General features: G+C 40.0%; 1 protein-coding gene across 5 annotated transcripts in view; it reads left to right on the top strand.

Moving 5' to 3' along the window:
* Positions 1-19,994, top strand: part of CACNA2D3 (calcium voltage-gated channel auxiliary subunit alpha2delta 3) — a 648,666-nt gene that overhangs the window by 584,519 nt on the left and 44,153 nt on the right. For all 5 annotated transcript variants that reach the window (XM_072989633.2, XM_072989631.2, XM_072989630.2 and 2 more), the window contains 4 exons: positions 9,763-9,824; positions 10,186-10,230; positions 10,928-10,990; positions 12,617-12,687. In XM_072989633.2, the coding sequence (XP_072845734.2) occupies positions 9,763-9,824; positions 10,186-10,230; positions 10,928-10,990; positions 12,617-12,687 (241 nt within the window). The remainder of the gene's footprint in view (positions 1-9,762; positions 9,825-10,185; positions 10,231-10,927; positions 10,991-12,616; positions 12,688-19,994) is intronic.

Raw genomic sequence — 19,994 nt, 5'->3', positions numbered from 1 at the left:
AAAGAGTATAATTTGATTTCAGAGTACTCCCAGAACAGTAATAACTTATCTTGGAAGTGGCATCTCTCACATTGGATTCTACTTTGGAGTGGAATTCTATCCCATCCTTACTGTGCTTGTTTTGGTGATGTAGACATTTTTTGTGACCTCCACTGTGCTTGATTTTAACTACTTTACTTTCTGTCAATAAATAAATCAATATTCTGAATGCAAAAACTGTTACACAAAGTAAGCAGCTGCATGAAGGAACTGATTTTCCTAGTGTAGGTGGTTCCTGAGGAAGAAGCAAGTCTCCGAGATATTGGTTCTCCACAAATAAACTAGCAGTTCTCCTTCTTTGATGATGCTTCATACTTTCTCCTTGGCTGCTTCTAACTGTGAGGAGAACTGACTAGTTGCAGTCACTGGCAATACTGACCTGACATACTGGGCTTCCCCACTTTTCAAATTGCTCAGCTCAAGGAGACAGTATAGTGGTGACATTCAGTGGGCCAGGAGAACAATATTTAAAAGCAATAGATTTTCAGGTGCCACAAGGAACATTTTTGAAGTAGGTACTGTATGGTAAATTGGTCAGTTTATTCCACACTTTAAAAAGCAGCCATGTCTGTCTTTGGCATTGTAATGCAGAAAAACCAGGTTTACTTCTCTTTATCATTGAAGCAAAGAATTGCACCCTTTAAGGCTATGCAGGCAATACTTGAGAAGTCCTGTGGAACTCATGGGAGTGATGCCTGAGGCGTGTTATGGATTGCACTGCTGTTTTACGGAAGCAATTGCTAAGCTCTTTAAAAGGAATATATTATATATATCTGCTATATGGATAGATTCAGTGAATAAGTAAAGCTTAATTAATAAGTAAGTTTAGAGGCAGAAAAGTGCTTCAGGTGTTATTTACATGTACCTCCAGATATAGGTACATAGTTAAGCCCTGTAACAATATCTCCCCCCCCCCCCCCGTGCACCAGTTTCGTTGAGCTGGAAGGCCTGAAGCAGTACTTCTAAATCCACTTGGCTTATCATACGCAGAACAGTCCCTGCAATTGTGATCTTACCCCAAGGGATCCTCCTTGAAGGGAACATTCTAAGTCTTTTCAGCCATTAAATATACCTAGGATCACTCTTCAACCCTTTCTGCCCACACTTGGGAAATTGGGGGCAAGGTCTGTATGCTCAGGGCAAGATCATTGTGTACTACAAAGTGTCTCTTCATCCAAAGGTACAATTTAGTAACATATGGATAGGGTTAAGGTACAGAAAGTCTTAGTTTAGTCATATAGGGCAGGCCAGAGAAGGTCACTTCTTGTGCATTTATTTATTTATTCATTCGTTCGTTCGTGTGTTTGTTTGTTCATTCGTTCATTCATTCATTCTTTCATTCATTCATTCATTCATTCATTCATTCATTCGATTTCTACTCTGCCCTCCTAGACAGCGTCTACTCGGGGCGGCTTACAAATACCATTAAATATCATTAAATACAATAAAACATCACAATCATAAATGTGATCAAGATGGGGAATGACAGAACAGATAGACAGGTTTCAAGAATTGACAGGAGGGAAGGCCTGCCTAAAGAGCCATGTCTTTAAATGGCTCTTGAAAACAAATGAGGAGCAACCCCAGGGACATAATACAAATATCCAGTGCTTAGTGATGTGCAGATACAGATGCAGTAAACAATGGAAAAACATGAAAAGAAGACTCCCTGGAAAAGACCCTGATATTGGGAAAGTGTGAAGGCAAGAGGAGAAGGGGACGACAGAGGACGAGATGGTTGGACAATGTCACCGAAGCCAACAACATGAATTTGACCAAACTCCGGGGGGGGGAGTGGAAGATAGGAGGGCCTGGCGTGCTCTGGTCCATGGGGTCACAAAGAGTCAGACATGACTTAAGGAGTAAACAACAATAACAACAAAGAGATGAAAAGTTTTTCCATTGTTTGCGCAACGATTAAATGAAAAAGGTTGCAAATCAAATGATTTTCATTTGTTGATTATATAAATTTACTTTTGAAACTGATTTCAGTGGAGCCTTGCAGAGTCTACCTACAGATAATACTGTATTATGTATCTCTATAGAAATAATTGATCTAGCGTTTGAAAAACAATAGCATGCATTCTCTTTGTGGAGTGCCTACAGAACAGAGGCAGATTATAAGAAGGAAAAGCCCAGCACTGCTTTTTATTTCAAGTCTTCTCCAGATTTAATTAATGACTTCTTGATTCAGCATGGCTTAGTACTAACCCAAAGGGTACTTCAGGATAGCTGGCTCTTAGCCAATATAGTAAGTACCTTATGTTTATATTGAACACTGAAGATGATTGAACAATATAGTACTCTAACGTCTTCAGCATAGATTAGAGATCCCTGCATTTTTTTTTACAAATATTACACAAGCAAATTCCTAAGAATGCATAATGATAAGGAATGTGTGCTCTGCTTTAAGGGAATTTAGAATGTGAGTTTCTTAATAACTAGCATACTCTACAAAGGTTGACATCCTTATTCATGGTCACATGATCTCAATGAGGTTAAGAGGTAGGATTCATAAGCATAAGTGTGGCTCTCACTATCCATTCATAAATTAATTAATGAATAGGAGTTTTTCCTTTAATGCTGTTGCCTACTCTCTGAATCCCAAATTAAATGCAATAGAGTGCTTAAATGTGAGGCAACATTTCAACTGAGGTTGAAGTGCAAGTTTTAAAATAAATCAGTCTTTGCTTCCTGGAAATAAAACTCAAAATGATAAATAAATATTAAAATTGGTTGTTGTGGGTTTTTCGGGCTCTTTGTCATGTTCTGAAGGTTGTTCTTCCCAACGTTTCGCCAGTCTCTGTGGCCGGCATCTTCAGAGGACAGCACTCTGTGCCCTGTGCTCTGGCAATATTCCTCTAAATATTAAAATTGCTCATTCGTTAGCCAGGCTTTTGCCATGTTCATTCATTTCCAGTTTTTCATGCAGCATTAACCCAAGATTGTTATCCTTCTGACTAGTTCTCCCCCTCATATTTCACATTTATACTAGATCTTTTCTACATTTAACATTAAACTTTCAGTTCCTCTCCTACTAATTATATTATTTTCAGACCATATCTCCAGTTTCTAGCAAAAATCTGCAGCTAGCTCTGTTAATTCCTTATAATAGAGTTTTGTCCCCTGCTCTTTCAACCCCTCTTTTGCCTTAAAAGGCAGTCTAATGAATTGAATAGGCTACACATTTTTTCTCCTCCCTACCATTTAAATTATGCTCAGCAATCAGAAAATGTATCAAAGGATATAAGTAAAGCTCTTTGTGCTGACTATTCTTGATAATAATAGCAAATTACTAATATTATCTTGTAAAATGTGAATAGGGAATGATGAGCTGTCTAAAACTATACTGTCTGAGGTTTTAGTCATGTAGTTTACAGTCCATATTGATCCCCAAAGTTCATTTTGCTGGTCCCTGGAATCCTTTTTTTCTATTTTTTAAAAATTCCTCTTATTCTTTCCTAATCCTTCCTTCCAGGAGCATGTTCACACATTCTTGTCTTTTGCAGAAGAACTGAAAAAGCTAAGGTGAATTTTCTGGTCATCTCTGCCACTGTGTTTGTCAGGAATTTATTCCCCAATGAAGCCTGCCTCTCCAGAGAACCCTGAAGGCCAGCTTTGCCATAGCTGCAACATATCTCTTCACCTTCATGAACAGGATACTTCACTTTTTAGTAAACAAGATTGCTTATGCAGAGAGTGTGGTCTTCCAGTTTCTCTCTGTTTTGGCAGGAGGGGGGAGAATTTGAAATTTTGATCAGAAAACAGTGTAAGCCAGGACATTACATTGGATGGAACAAAAAAGTGCCCCAATGGCAAAATGCAGTAAGTTTGGGGGGATTTTGTTTTTACTGGGGGGGGGGAAGTAACTCTCAGGTGGATAAAACTCCAGGACATCATATACAACTTTTCAGGTGGCGGTAAGTTCTGTATGAAGTCTACCACAGAATGTGACTTCTGGATATTGAAGTGTCCTAGCCACAGGGATGAGTGTAAACATATTTAAAAACATGTATTTGGAGCACTTCATTTGATAATTCATTTAGATTCCCCCCCCCCTCTTCATGCAGTCCCACAGGCATTCTGGATGGGAAAAGTGTGGCTAAAATCAAACAAGAAAAGGAAATCTGCAATTATAGCCTCTGCCTGCCTGTATTACTTTAAAGTAGGAGTGGCAAATGTAAGGCTCTCTGGATGATCAACGCCAACTCACATTGTCTCACAATTAGCGTTTGCCAGTTAGGACTGATGAGAGCTGCAAACGAACAACCACATGGCTGTGCACTGTTTTTAGGTTTAGAAGGAAAAAGGTTACTTCCTACCTTAGATGGTTGCCTTACTTATAAATTGCTTCAGCTATTTAGAAATGTATCTCTATTTCCAAGAATTTGCCCATCCTGCACTGACTAGCCCCAAATTACTGCAGAGCTTCAGCAAGATGGCAATGCTGCCTACCCTCTAAAATGAGTTAGAAACTCTCATTTGAGTTTATCGGCATTTAGGAAAAGAAATCAGACAGACAGATGGGTGAAAGGGGAATTGAATGAGAACAGGGAATTGCAGGAAAGCGAAATGAATTATTTTCATCACTCTGCAAATTATTTCTGCCCTGTATGAAGAAATCCAGATAGGCAATGGTTATAACTCTGTTCAGGAAGTGGGATTTTTCCCCCTTAAATGCAAGTCTTGGGATAGGGCTGCCAGCTGCTTGGGACAACCACTGGCAATGTCATACGTTCTTTTCCTGTTTGTTCTGTGAACTGATAAGATATGGAAGAGGCAAGAAACTTGCTATGTTTCTCAACAAATATGCCTCATGATACAATCTTGCATGAAAAACACATGTTTTTCTTATTACTGGTCAAATTAAAGGATGCCATTTGGTCCCAGTAGGCACTAAATATGCCTATTGTTAACATCAATGTAGTATTTCCCTTATCATCTATTAAAAGCAACAGTAACATCACTGAGCTAAGCTGTGCTGCTTAAAAAAATCAGTGGCATTGGAATTCTGATGGTAGAAGCAGATGTGATGCTAGCTTTGCAATTAGACCATAATAAAACATGATCCCTTTATAAGCGGGCAGGCTTTGGCCAGCAGGTGGGTTTGACCTCAGTATCTTCCCTGCCCCCACCAAAAATGGATAGACAGCTTTGAATTGTTTTCTAGGTTATTAATTTGGACCAGAATCTGAAACTCGAACAGTTATGACAACCAGCCCTAGAAGGTGGGAAGAGAAGGAGAGTGAGCCAGCCTAAAGGATGGCATAAAAGGGAAGGAGAGAGGGAGACACGAGAGGTGGGCAAGAGTAGGAACGAGGAAGACAGTGGACTAGATAAGTGGTCTCCAGGTGTTCTTGGACTAAAACTCCTTTAGCAGTAACTGTACTGACCAAGATTTCTGAGAACTATAGTCCAAAAACCTCCTGAGACATAGACTGAGGGTGATAAGATGGGGAGAATATAAACAGTTCCTTAGGAAAACTAAAGTGGAGTTGAAGGCATCTTTGAACATTTATTAGAATAATGTGTATCCTTGGTGGGTCCTTTGACATTTTCCTACCTATAGAAGGGCTGGGGACCATCACACTTTCCAAAGACATTTTTATTCAAAACCTCTGAGTCTCTTGCGAAGGAGTGCCATGCTTGCGGCCTCTGATCAATTGTGACGTAGAAGCAGAGTTGCAGCTTGCAGGTGTGAAAACCTGGGGGGGGATTTGCATTTAACTCCCCCCCACCCCTTTAAAGGGGCTCTACTTCTAACCATGAATCTTGTGCCTCATCTGTTTCTGCTCTGAGTCGTTACTTTTAAAACATATGGGTGATTCACAGACCATTGACAAATTATCAAAGAGCTTGGAGTTCAAATATTTCATCTTAAATTCCTGCAATCTGTTGATAGATGATAGAATGCCCAGATGTGTCTTGGATTGGAAAGTTTTGGAGACTTTGTGTTGAGCTGGGTTTTTTTGCTGAATAATTTGTCTAAGAATCATACAGGAAGGAAAAACACATACATACAATCTATAGTCCTTCTTTATTATTATTTCCTCTGCAAAAAAATGCTTTTCTGGAAGCTCTAGGGCTCAAAAGAAAATTAATATTCTGTGTCTACTAATTCTTTTGAAAATCGGTTCAATAAAATAATTATAATCAGAAAAGCAGGAAGCATTAATAATTGCCATTTATTGTGCTTCGTGTGGACATGGCTTTTTGCAGCACTGTGTGTTGGAGGAAATGAATTCTGGAGGGACATTCCAAAGGCACATAAAACCTTATGTAGTCTTTGCAAAAGGGTTATAAAATGCAACACACCAACAATAAAAGAGGCTCCAGTAAAAGGACGCACCAAGTTCTGTTTCTTCAAAGCAATGTGTTGCTACTGCCACTTCTATCATTCTACCCCTCATGGGAGCAACAGTTTGTTCTTTTATTTTCTTCTGTCAAACTAACACTTTGAGACATTTATGTCATTAGGATACAGTTGTGCTGTTAGCCTTAAATCCACTTCTGAAATATTATAACTGAATTGTACTTTGCTGGTTAACGCTACAAGGTATGCAATGAGCCCAAAGCTTAAAATATTACATAGAATGGAACACTTGGGAAAATAATGATAAATCCAGTCCTGCCATTTTATACAGGTTTTAAAAAAGCACACTGAGATAAAATATATTCTGCCTGAAACAGGATATGAAGTGCAGGTTCCATGATTTTGCTTGATCTTTTGTTTCCTACATGATCCATTTTTTTAAAAAATCATTACAGTTCTTAGGAATGACACCAATAATAATTAACTTATTTTCCTCATATCTTTGAAAAGAAGAAAATTTCATCTTTGCAGGCATTTATCCCAGGATTTCACCTGTTTTACTGAGTCTTATCATTCTGTGATACTACTCAATGAAGTATTTTCGAGATGGTTTACCATCATTGCATTGCAGGTTCAAATCTAAAGACTTAAAGTAGGTTTATGCTTGAGATTGAGAGAAATCCTGAAATAAATTGGGGTAATCTAGACAGATTTAGGAAATGTGTAGGTTGAATCAAAACTCTTCTGAAGTGAAGTGGATCTTGTTGATTCCTTGTGAAGCTTCATCAGCAGTTTAGAGTTAGAGGGAAATGGACATGCAGATGGCATGTACCAAAAAACTGATTAATTTCTTTTCAAGCTTTCTTTTTAAATATAAAACTGAAGTGAAGGAAAGTGGCATAAATACAAGTGATGGATGTATCTAATAAGAGGTATCTAGTGTCTAATTACAGGATATGGTTTTATGTGGACTCATCAATCCCTATGCTTTGGAGAAAGAATGTTAAAGTAATATATCATAGGACTCTTCCAGTAATCACTGTTCTAAGTGTCCCTCCCAGCATCTGGTACTCTGAAGTGAGAATTTTCCTGGAGTGCCATGCTTTCTCCTTGAAAAGGGAATTCACGCGCTGTTCTATGTTTTTCTCACTTGCACAAAAAGACAATCTTGCCCTTGAGTGGTTTCATGCCCTCTCTGGCAATTTTACAACAACTGGGAAGCTTAATGGCTGCCTGGTTTTCCAGAAAGATGTTGCCCAAACTGGTACCCAAGCCCAGATCATTCCCCTCCCAAGAACCAGCAACAGATGGAACAACATTAGCCAAGAGCCTCCTCTTTCCTTCTCCACCAGATCAGACAGAACCATGTCGAGGGGGCTTTCCCCTTCACTGATGCTGAAGGAGTTCTTAGCCTAGGAGTTTTTACAGAGCATGAAAGACTTAGGAATAAGTAGCATGGGCTGCTGGCTTGGACAATGCTGGGTTTTTGAGTTCATCTTGTCCTGTTCTATTGCACTGTCTGTGAATTGAGGAGAAAACAAACCAACAAATTTCAGTAACTGAAAGATGAAAAAGAACTGTTTTCAGTATGCATCTTGGTGGTTGTGCACATTTCAAGAAAATATTTGAATGACTCTAGTGCTTTTTTTTAACATTGACATTTGTTAAAATGCATGTAACTGACTTGATTCATATTGCATTGCAGTGGCTAAACTTGCCTTACAAAAACATCATTGTAGTGTCAAGATTTAAGGGGAGGAAAAGGTTCAAAGTGATTTCGTACATCGTAGCTGCAGTATTTTGGTTTTCTCTTTACCAGTTGAGGAAACCTGCCTGTGGTTACAATAATCTTGTTGAGTTATATGAGATTTCTCATATAGGGAAAGAAAAAAAGGATGCTGAAATACACCAAGTAAGTATGGAGGGGAGAAAAATGTATTAGAACTGAACTGGTATTAATCCTTAGCACAGTCTGAACAATATTTTTATGATACTGTTACAGGCCAATTCTGGGTTCAGGTTTCTGGCAAGGACAACAGGCTAAGATGCAAGGCAGCTGAAACAAAGACCCAATTTTATTTGAATAGCAGCAAAGAAATGGTCAGCTGGGTCTTCTCTTAAAAGCAGAGAAAGACCCAGAACAAAGAGTGAACCAATATTTTATAATGGTTACAGACAAAGAGCCATAAAAGTACTACATTGCTATTGGTCCTCTGTACCCCAACTTTTGGATCTCGGCCCTGATTGGACTTCAGGTGTTTCTGCAGTTGACCCATTGGCTAGAGAAAAATATACATTTTCTGACCTGATGTTTCCTTGACCTGTGCCCAAGATGTTCCCAGAAAGTTTGCTGCCTTCCTCCCCAGACATTCCAATGCCACTTTGGGCAGGATATAGAGGACTCTTTTGTTATTCTGAGTGGGCCATAAAATGCTTATCAGCAGTGCTATCAGCCAGGTGTGAATGGTCTTTGTTGTCCCCAGGTCTGGGTTGAGGCAGAGTTAAAACAGAATCAAGTTTGTAAAACATCTAATGAATGTGGGCTACGTGACCATCTTGGAAAGGCATACATTAATAGGCTGGAACAGTAGAGAAATACAGAGTGCAAGTATAAAGTACATTTGGATTAACGACATTTGTGCTACAAATACAGTATAGTGTTTACATATTGTTGGTACATAGAGTATTGGTACATAGCTGGTACATAGGATACCCAAGTCTTGTTGATACATATGGTGGTAATAGTTACATTAAAACATAGTCTCAATATCCTCCCGTATCACTATACTACTAGACAAGACGAGGCAAGTTAATGTCTTTGCTATGTTTGTTAAAATATATAGTATTCTTAGGATTTGAAAATAGATGTCAGCAGTGTAAAAACCAGCAGAGTCTGGAAGAGAATATGACTTCTTTTTCTGGCTAGTATTTCAGCAGTCTTTGGGGGCGGGGGGGGGGGGAATCACAGCAACAACAAGCGTGTAAAACATGACATGCTTGCATCCTTCTGTGCTCTTCGGTCTTGTAGCCTTTGAGGGAACAATGCCTATACTGGTGTCCGCAGATCTGAGAGTAAGCCCTATTGAACACAGTTAATATACAGGCAAAGGAAAGAGCTTTAATGTCTTCAGTGCTAAGTACATTTATTTTAAAGCAGATTTCACCAGAACCAATTTAAATTCCACCTAAATGTATTTAAAACTGGAATCTAAGTTCGAAAATTCAGTTTGAGTGATCTGGAATGGAGCATTTCTTCTCACCTACTACGTGTGTTCTTTTTGAGCTGTTAATCCTGAAATATGCTAATTTCTTACTTTTTCAGTGTTTCTTTTAGAAGTATAATGGCAAATTAAAATATGAAAAGAGGAGGGTTTTTTCAACAAAAATCTGTTATTTATTATTTTCATCAGCTGTAGGTATCCAGATGAAACTTGAGTTTTTCCAGAGGAAATTTTGGACGGCCAGTAGGCAGGTATGTTACAATTTGTCATTTAACCAGCATTATTGGTTAGTCTTAGTCCACAAATCTGAAGAGTGTCAATAGCAGATTAGAAAAGATCTGTGCTACATTTTGCCACTGAAACAATATTGGTGATTTTATAGAACAATAGTGCCTTTCTTGAATGGAATACTTCTGTTGGTGGAAGAGTCCTTATCTTAGCAGTGGTTAGCTTAGCAGAGGTCTCTACTCATGAAAAAGGAGGAAGGTTACTTTTCACTTTGTTTTGTTTTGTTTCCCAGTTCCGACAGTTTAATGGTGCTTCAAAAAAAGAAACTTCAGACACCATTTCACTAATTTAACCATATGATTAGTTTGATCCCTTCTTTTACAGTGCACCTCTCTCGATGGGCGATGTTCCATCAGCTGCGACGATGAGGTAAACATTAGACATTTCATGTTGGTTCTGACATTATTTCTAAGTGAACACCAGAATTTGAAGCTGTAGATATATCTCTGACCAATACATGTACATATCATGTACATGAAATGATTTTTGGCCAAAAAGCAGTATCAAAGGTTCCGCTGGCAGCACAACCTTTCATCAAGGCAACTGGGACAGAGGGGTTTATTGGCCTGCTCAAACTCTCTGCAGTCCCAGAAAGTGGTTGGGAAATGCTTCAGAGCTGGTTTTCAAGTAGTTTGGGTTGGGGAGGGGGGTGAACCAAAACTCTCAGAAGAGTATCATCAAGGGACATGTTTACTGTGAAATTCTTGGGGATGTCTTCCACAAAAGAAACATGTTCAAAGTTTGTGCTGCATACAGTCACATACTTGTCTGAGTCTACCCCTCCACTGCGTTGTTGGACACCTGCAATGCCAGAAAGCTTTGCCTCTGTTGCTACAGGGTGACCTCCAGACCTGTTTCTCACACCGCTCAAACGTTGAGTGTGCCCTGTGTGAGAAACAAGAATGTTACTATTGTTTCCATGGGCAAGAGGCCCAAGCACAGAGTACCAACTATGAATATTTACGAGTTAATATGAATGAGGCATTTCCCCGTTTATTGAGAACTTCAATGATGTTCTTTAATTATTAATATTAAGAACTGAAGCGTATTTGTCATTATTCTGCAGAACATTAACTGTTACCTCATTGACAACAATGGATTTATTTTAGTTTCAGAAGACTATATGCAGGTATGTAGATTTATTTATTTACTTTCTCTTTTTTAAATAAAAATGCTTGTCATATGAAGTAAGTTTTGTGACCGAACGATGCTGAAGAATGAATAGCATGAGATTAAAAGAATTTTTTTTAAAAAAAAAGCACTCCCTGCCCCAGAGCAAGTAGCTTACCTTTCTGGGGGTCTGAAATAATTTCTTCCTAACAGTAGGGTGGCTCTGCTCTTAAGCTCATAAAAACTTTAATTTATAGAACTCCTTTCTGTAGACATGTCTGTCACTCTTGAGGAATTTTTACCTTGAGGGAGAACATTTTTTCCCTAGTCCTTCCTCTTGCTCTCCCCCCCCCTTATTTTGGAAGATAAAGGAATTTTGAGCACTGTGGCAATTTTGAACAAAGTGAATTATGACAGTTAATACAAAGCTTTAAAGTGTGCCCTTGGCTTTGCATGGTATTGTAGTTGCCTCACATATAGGTGATGAGTGACTTCAATTTGCCATTCATGATTTTAAAAATAGGGGCTAGTTGTATCCCAGTAAAGCAGTTCTAACTAGCCTATAACTATGCTGGAGTAAGTTTGAAACTGTACAAGCTGGTCTAGATGGAACACTATAAGAAAACTTTTTTTCCTGTTTACTATAAAAATTATATAGGATGTGTTCTTAGGAATTTGAGAAATTTTATTTGTTAGGACTTGTATTTTTTTTAAAATGTGACCCTCCTGATATTCATTGCTGAAATAGTTGCACTGAACCTGTTGCTTTCAAGCAATAAAATACAAATTATATCCTTCTTCCTAGCAGATTTACACATCCAGATATTCTGGGTATAGAAGGCAAAACTTCCTGTTTAAACAAAGGAATGCTTCCACTTTGGCTTGACATAATTTCTCTTGTCTAAGTGCCTACTTGAGGCCAGTTCTATCATTTGCCATGGTATCAGAATGTCATTAGAACAAACCCCATGAAAGCCATGATGAGCTGCCCTTTCTTTCCACAGAAATTTTGGAATTACATTTTTAAGAGAGAGAGAGAGAGAGAGAATATGTGGAATCCTTTCACACTGCATGAAAATGTTGTTTCTGCATTAAGAAAAGACTCGGTACATATGTGCAGGAATGCAACTATTCTGAGAAAGGAAGAAGCTATGCATACAAGAACAGAATATAAACAATTTCTATGTCTGGTAAAATGATGTTTAAACAGGTCATGTTGGAATTATATATATATTTAAATATTTTTTCATGATTTGTTTAGGAAATCCTTTCAAACCCTGTTTATATCTGTATGGAGTAGAATTTTAATCACATGGGTTTATGCTCAGATTAGAGTATTTTCTTTACAAGGCTTTAGGGTTGAGTGCATTCATTTTATTTTATTTCCAACATCAGATGTTATGCAACAAATGTAGTCTATTGTGTAAGCTCCCACATCTGCTCAAGGGATTATTTTGTAATCCCTATAACTTGTCCTGACAGTTAAGTCCTCTCCAATTTTTGTGAAAGGGAAGTAGCCCTTAAAGCTTTATTAGGTCGCTGTCAGAGCTCCTCCCATCTTTGGTTGAACATGCCACTTGACATTGTAACTTACGTTGATTTGTACTTGCCAACACTTCCGATATCTGTATGCTTTCCCTTGTAGACTGGAAGTTTCTTTGGTGAGGTGGAGGGTGCTGTGATGAACAAATTGCTAATAATGGGCTCGTTTAAAAGGTAAGACATTGACCACTCACTGCTTCATAAGAAGCCCAAGGATTTCTTTGTTTATCTTGATCTTCATCAGTTGAGGGACCTTCATTTCTTCAGCTTGAGATCAAAACATGGAACATTATTGTGTTAGTTTTATCCAAAGGCAGCACCTAAAGGAAGTAAATACCATTACATCAGGACAGCTTCCATCTCCTCTGACAAATTGCATATAATAATGTGAATTCTCACTAGGTCACTGTCATCATTCTCACCCTTCTTGGTTCAATGACTGTGATCTGAAGGCCCGGTTGTTTGGCCAAGCATTCCTCTCATTTCCCAATGGAGCGCAGGTCTGCTAACTTTCCAAGTGATGCAGTTATTTCAGGTAGCAAATACAAGGGACTAGCAGCAAGATACTAGAGGAGAGATCTGTATACTGTGCAACCCTTAAAACAGCAGCTGTTTCACTTCACTTGTGGCAAAGGATGCTAGTGTTGCAGGAAGATTCAACTACAAAGCTAGATGAGTTTTGTATAAGGGATGGAAGGGAGGGACATTTCAGCCCTTTGTGTCTTGTCTCAGGCCCAGTTCAAGAGTAGAAAAAGAGAACCACTGTATATCTAAAAGCTTTGCCACTCTTAAAAAAAACAAAGATGAGTGAACACAGAAAAGTACTGAAATGAATCTATTTTTTTTTTCTTACTTTGTCAGATGGTTGGACTTGATGATCCCTGGGGTCCCTTCTCGTTCTATAATTGTATGATTCTCTCAATGTATCCATCTAGCTTGCCTTTTCTACGAGCCACTCAAGATACTTTATGTGATTTTTCCTTCCCCTCTCAAAAACTGGCTGGATAGCTCAGCAAGATGGCGCACCAGAGGCAGGAGTTCAATTTTGCTCTGTGCCTTATGGAAGAAAAATCAGCCTGTCCAGTTGTGGGCAAGCTACATGGTCCCAGAGAGTCCTCAGAAGAAAGAACTGGTAAACTACTTGACAGAGTTAGCGGAATTTCACCAGGATTTTTCCCAGGTGATGATAACCAGCAGAGTTCCCGGTGAAGTGCAGACACAGTCAGCCAACACTCTTGTAGCAGAAATACTTGGTTTATATGCAGAATATTTACAGATATTTACAGCTTCAGTCCTTATTCTGTACACGGCAGTTTCACAGTCACAGAGCCTTAAATCAGTGTCACAGTCCAGTAAATAGTCATATACCATATAATCAGTCCGTTCAGCCAGAGTTCCACTCTCCAAGCACGTAGGTACGGCTTCCTCTGAACTCTCAGGCTTGGCTCCATGGCTACAGCACTTCACGACGATACAACAGCAACCCACAATGTTGCGTTCTAGTTCTCTAGTTATATACTAGAGTTAACCAATCATATTCACCCTTCTGGCACATTCTACTTCCACAGCTGTTCATGCTTGTGCTTAGCATCACTCTATAGCTCTGCTCCTTACAAGTACTTACTGTCTTTGTACTCTAAACTGCATTTAACAATTTCAGGTTTAACCAAACCCTGTCACTACTTCTGAACACTATATACCTAGGAAATCCAGAAAAGCAGTTTTAACATGCATCAGTAGCCATTTGACTGCACATAAGTATTGTGAAGGACAGAAGGAGAATAGTGAGCCATCCTCACCCATAGAGACATGTAAAGAGAAAAAGGAAACCAGAGAGGGAGAGGTGACTGAGGAGAGAGAAATACTGATAGAGAAAAGGAAAGAGACAGAGGAGGAAAAAGGAAGGATAGAAGTCTGTCTGGTGGAGGAAGGGGAAAAAGGAAAGGAGGAGGAGCGAAAAGTGTCAGTATGGGAAGAAGGTAATAAAGATCAAGGGGAGAGAAGATTCAGCAGTAGATTAGAGAGTGAAGGAATGGTAAAGAAGGGGCAGAAAGATAAAGGAGGAATAGATTCCACGTATGAGGGAATACGCGATCTTTTGAAGGACTTCCCTAACTTAAGGGTTGGAGATTTGCTACTGGACCCAGAGGTGAAAAGAGAAGGAAAAAATACGTTCGAGACTCAAGAATGGATGGTGATTGTTTTCCCGTGGGGACAAGGACGAGGGAGGAAAGTGATCTGTCTGGATCAGACACACAACAAGCCTCCGAAGGAAGAGGACTGGGCTCGGTACCCTTGCTGCAGCACCATATGCGTGGCGAGGAGTGCCCCTCTGTGGAATCCTACAGATCAAGAGTGATTTGGGCCAGCCCCCCAGTGAGTTATCCAAATTTACAAGAAGAATTAACCTTGTCTAGATACAGACATTTACCTGATTTGTCTTTTTTCGATCCACTTGAAATAAGAGTGGAGACACCTAAAGTTAATAAAATTGAAGTTCCAAATGTTCCAAAAAAGACTCAGTCATTATTTCCTGCCAAAATTGAGGAACTGTCCCAACTTTCAAATGAACCCAATCATGATTATATTATCATTTATCTTCACAAGAAGCCTATAAGATAGGCTGGAACTGAGACTTACTGATTAGAGCTCACTCATTCTTCCTGTCTGTATGGCACAGATACGTATCTAAGCAAAGTCTCCTCCCCTTGACAGGTGCACTCCTCTAATCGTTTGCTCCTGCTATAATAGCAAACTGGTCCTATAGTAATTTACTTGGGTATGTTGTTGCTATGAAAGCAAAATGACAGGACTGTATGGTGCTGGTGAACAAATCTAAGAGGGTACCAAGTTGTCACAGGTTAAATTCTGGGAGTTTGATGCTTGAGTCTTTTTTTTTCTGTTGTTATATATTTTTCATCATATGTTTAAACATTCAACTCCTAGCTAGCTAAGGAAGAGATATATTTGCAAGGAAATGTTATTTTACCTTTACCTTGTTTTCTTTACAATGGCTTGGATGATAAGTTCAGGGTGTAGCAGTGACTTTTAAGAGTTCAGTGCCTTGCAGTGACTTTTGCACACAGCTGTTCAGACCTCATTTTTAAAGCACAATGTACATTTTGGGGTTGCTTTTTATATTCTCCTTTATTATTTTAGCACACCAGACATACAAAATTTCAAATCTTGACAGATATACAATATGTATATGATGCGGTACATCATGGCCTCTCCCAATTTGAAGAGACACTTGTCCAGCAGGCTGAGGCAAAGAGGCAGTCCTGAAACCAGCAAAATCAGAGAGCCAAACAGGGGACAGATTGTGTTCATCTTCAGTGTGGAAGGGATTGTCGCTCTCGAATTGGCCTTCTCAGCCACACTAGATGTGGTTCCAAGTCCTCCATTCAGAACACGTTACCATAGTCTCTCAAGACTGAAGCATGCCTAATCTGAATACAGTATGTAAACATTGATATTCCACTTTTCCAAAAGGTTTAAAGTGGTATGCAAGAACTATCCTAAGCAGGAGGTTGTGGGTTGTCTGACACTTCCAAATCCAACTGAGAAAATGGGTTGGTTTGCCTTTTCTTTTTATCCCAGAGGAGGAAGATTTGAATTTAAAAACAATTAACAAGGGATTGATGATGCCAGCTCCAATTGCCTCCCAGTCACAGGAATTTTTAAATGTAGTAATTGCTTCTGTGTATTTCTGAATGTGTGCCACTAAAACAGGAAGAACTGAATGAGGTGGAAAGACTTGCTATGGCTACATTGGTGGCAGCCATCATCATAGCCCTGCGTTCTAATTTGAAATGCCTCATGGATTTAAGAGCTAATGCTTGCAGAATTGCCAGCATCAGAGTCTCTAGCTGAAAACAGCTGTGCACCATGCTGGAAATAGCATAAAAAGAAAATGAACTGGTTGTTTAAACACCAGGAGCTGGCCATTGTTAGTGGATTGAAAAAGAAGATACATTTCAAATGGCGTAATTTTCCCTTGCAATATGTCTGATTCTTCCCTCTGTGCAACAGATAAAGCTTCTTGTAAAGAAGAAAGCAAAGTGAAATTCTGCTTCCTGCTAGTCTGCTTCCTGGTGGTCTTTTAAACAACCCAGCTGCACTGTAGACCTTTTTCTGACTTCCCTTCCCTCTGAAAGATAGATGTATGAATAGTCACTTAGGACCTATTCATATGGATGGCTGCAGCCCAGCTAATAGTTCCACATAATCACAGTCTCCAAGCTGCAGGAGGAATGGCTGGAAATAGCAGCCAAGGGGATTAGGTGAAGGATCTGGTTGTGGTCAGTTCCCACACCTTTGTTCCTGACCCCAAAGAAGGACCAGTCATGTGGGGAAGTAACTTACCTCAACCACCTGGTCCATCTGGTTCACAATTAACAGCCGTGAGGAAAGTTTCCACGTGGAGCCTAGTTATATCAAAGCAGTTACAACGGTGCTGCAGTTTATTCTGAACTGGCTGTTTTTTGCTTTTTCAGCGGGAATAGTTTGCCTTGTAATACTTTGTGTGCGAGTGTGACTATAGCAAAGCAAGGGCTGTGCATGAAAGATAAGTCTGTAAAGCTGGAATTGCAAAAGGTCTCATTTTAGACCATGTCCACTCTCTTTAACTACTGTATGAAGAAACTAATATTTTTCTATCTTGATGTTAAAGTAATGGGCACCCTGATGTTTAGAGTGTGTCACTGCCGTACTAAAATAAACTCATTTTGGATCACTGTGTAATACTTGCAAGATTCTTGCCAGATTAGAAAACTTTTTATATTGCCTTTTTTTCTAAAACCTCTGCTCTTTGTTTCTTCTTCTTTCTCCTTCTTGTCATTACATATCCTGCCCCCAACAACCTTGCTCAGCTCTTGCAAACTCAAGCCTGCCAGGAAGAGGGCATACAAGAGGAGGATAGAGTTTGGTGCTTTGCCTTCCCTGGGGAGCCCATAGGGGAAGGGTCAGGTGACTTGGACCCTTCTGTGCTGGTGCCTCTTCCCTGTGTTTCTTGCAGGGAACAAGCGAAACATAAAGCCCCATCCCAGGCTCAGGGAGAATGCACCACCTTGGGTGTGGTGCAGTGGACAGAGGAGGCTGAGGTGTGCAGTCCACCGGCATTGTGAAGCATCAGCAGGCTCCAGTGTGTGGGAGGCAGGCGAGAGATCTGCTTCTGTGAAGCAGGTTTGTTCTTGACTTGCTCTGTGCAGAGGGTATGGGAGAGCCAGGCAGCACAAAGGCTGTGGGCTCAGAAAGTCACCGCTTTGATTGGTGAGATGATCACCTTGGTGGCCTTCCATTCTCACAAGTCAGGCAAGTGAGTTCCCACCAGCTTCTTTGCTATGCCTTCCTTTCTTTACAGATGTGATACTAGTTGCCTTTGTCTTGAAAGGTTGTGCCTGGCCTATATTGTGGGGCTTGGTGATCTGGTTTTTAAGGCCATGGACCAAGTGCATGGGAAAACATTACCACCATAGTACCCACCAAGAGTCCCCCTAAGCTGGGTGCATGTGCACACACTCTGCCTCCCTGTGCACAGCGGTCTTCCTCTGTGCAACAATCGTGATGGAACTCATTGTTCACAGGAGCAGAGTTGCGTGCACATACAGGGACAAAATCACTTGCATGAGAAGTGAAGCCCTGCCCAGCGGGGCTGAGTATTAGAAGGTATGTTGGTACCCACTTCATTTGCCAGCAGAAATGCCCTGTATTGGGTCTTCAGGTGGCTGAGCCTGCTACTATTAGAGAAGGGAGCCATGTCCTGCCCACACTTGAGCACCTTCTTGCAGTGCTTCTCTTTCATAATGTCAGTGCTGAACAAGGCAGCTGGGTGACTAATTTTGTTGCTGGGGTGGGGCTCATAATAGCAGTTGTAGGCTGTCTTTTCCCTCTCCCTCTCCCATTTCACTCTGTAAAAGCTGTTGCAGTGGATGCAGGTAGTATTTGGGCAGCATTCGTCAAGTGCCTATTTCTACCACATCCAGGTTTCATGCTGCCTGCAGATTTTACCTAAATATCTGATTCTGCTACAGCAGAACACAAACCCTTCCAATTAAGATCCCACACACATAGAAACACACAAAATCTATTAACTTAGTATATCTGCCTGTATATAACAAACTCTTATTCCCCTGCTTGACATACCCCAAAGGGGCCTAAATTTCATATAATATACCCCTGTGAATTTCTAACGCATTAGTCTATGAATCTACCAATCCTAGATCTTATTCCTAACTATATTAAATCAACAATCTACAATGAGATGTAGAGAATATAATTGTAAATTGAGGGTTCATAAAAGGACACAGCGAAAACTGTTGCAATGTAGGGTTGCACCAGAGCATATCCTAACAGCAAATGCAGTTATGCCCACCTTTTCAGTTGGAAAGAATCAATGTGGAAAAAACACCATCTGGTATCTGTGTCTGCTTCTAGATTTTATTGGTGCAGAAAGACATCATTTACAGGTTTTCCTGTCACAACAACCTTCCTCTTTAGGGAAATCTATGTCAACCTCCATCAGGACGCACTGAATTCTCTGCTCCCACTATCCTTATTGCCAGTGTTTTAAGTTTAATTTTTTAAGAAATCACTCCAGGATGCTTTAGAAATAGGTTTCACATCTTCTTTTAGCAAGCAGAAACCTAGCCTTTTGTTTTCTAATCTATAGGAGTAAATGGGACTCTGAATGTTAGAAGTTATTATTACACATCGTGTTCCCCTGAAAATAAGACAGGATCTTATATTAATTTTTGCTCCAAAAAACACATTAGGGCTTATTTTCAGGCAATGTTTTATTTTACAGTCATGTCATCTTCTGGTTGCTTTACCATGCTGCACAGTGGTGGAGGGTGGGGTTTCACTCAACTGGGGCTTATTTTGGGGGTAGGGCTTATATTATGAGCATCCTGAAAAAGCATACTAGGGCTTATTTTCAGGTTAAGTCTTACTTTCGGGGAAACAGGGTATATTCAGAACCATCAAATTACAATATATTCACATCTATCCAAGTATGGCATTATTGTATGCATTGTGAATATTTCCAAATCTGAATGCATGCCCCAGTAAAGTATACATACATACATACATACATACATACATACATACATACATACATACATACATACATACATACATACATACATACATAAATACATACATACATACATACATACACACACACACGCACGCACGCACGCACGCACGCACGCACGCACGCACGCACGCACGCACGCATACATACATACATACATACATACATACATACATACATACATACATACATACATACATACATACATACATACATACATACATACCGTATTTGCCGGCGCACAAGGCGACCGGCCATATAAGATGACCCCCTCCCCAACATGAGGAGGAGGAAGAGGGGAAACAGGCGGGTGGTGGGTGAGTGCATGCGCACGGCTGGCTCAGCGGCGCGGGGCAGCGGGCAGCCCAGTGGCGGGCTCTGGCTGCTC

This window comes from Pogona vitticeps, chromosome 2 (genome assembly GCF_051106095.1).
Source record: "Pogona vitticeps strain Pit_001003342236 chromosome 2, PviZW2.1, whole genome shotgun sequence".
NCBI classification, from domain to species: domain Eukaryota; kingdom Metazoa; phylum Chordata; class Lepidosauria; order Squamata; family Agamidae; genus Pogona; species Pogona vitticeps.
This window is presented reverse-complemented; position numbering and strand designations above follow the sequence as displayed.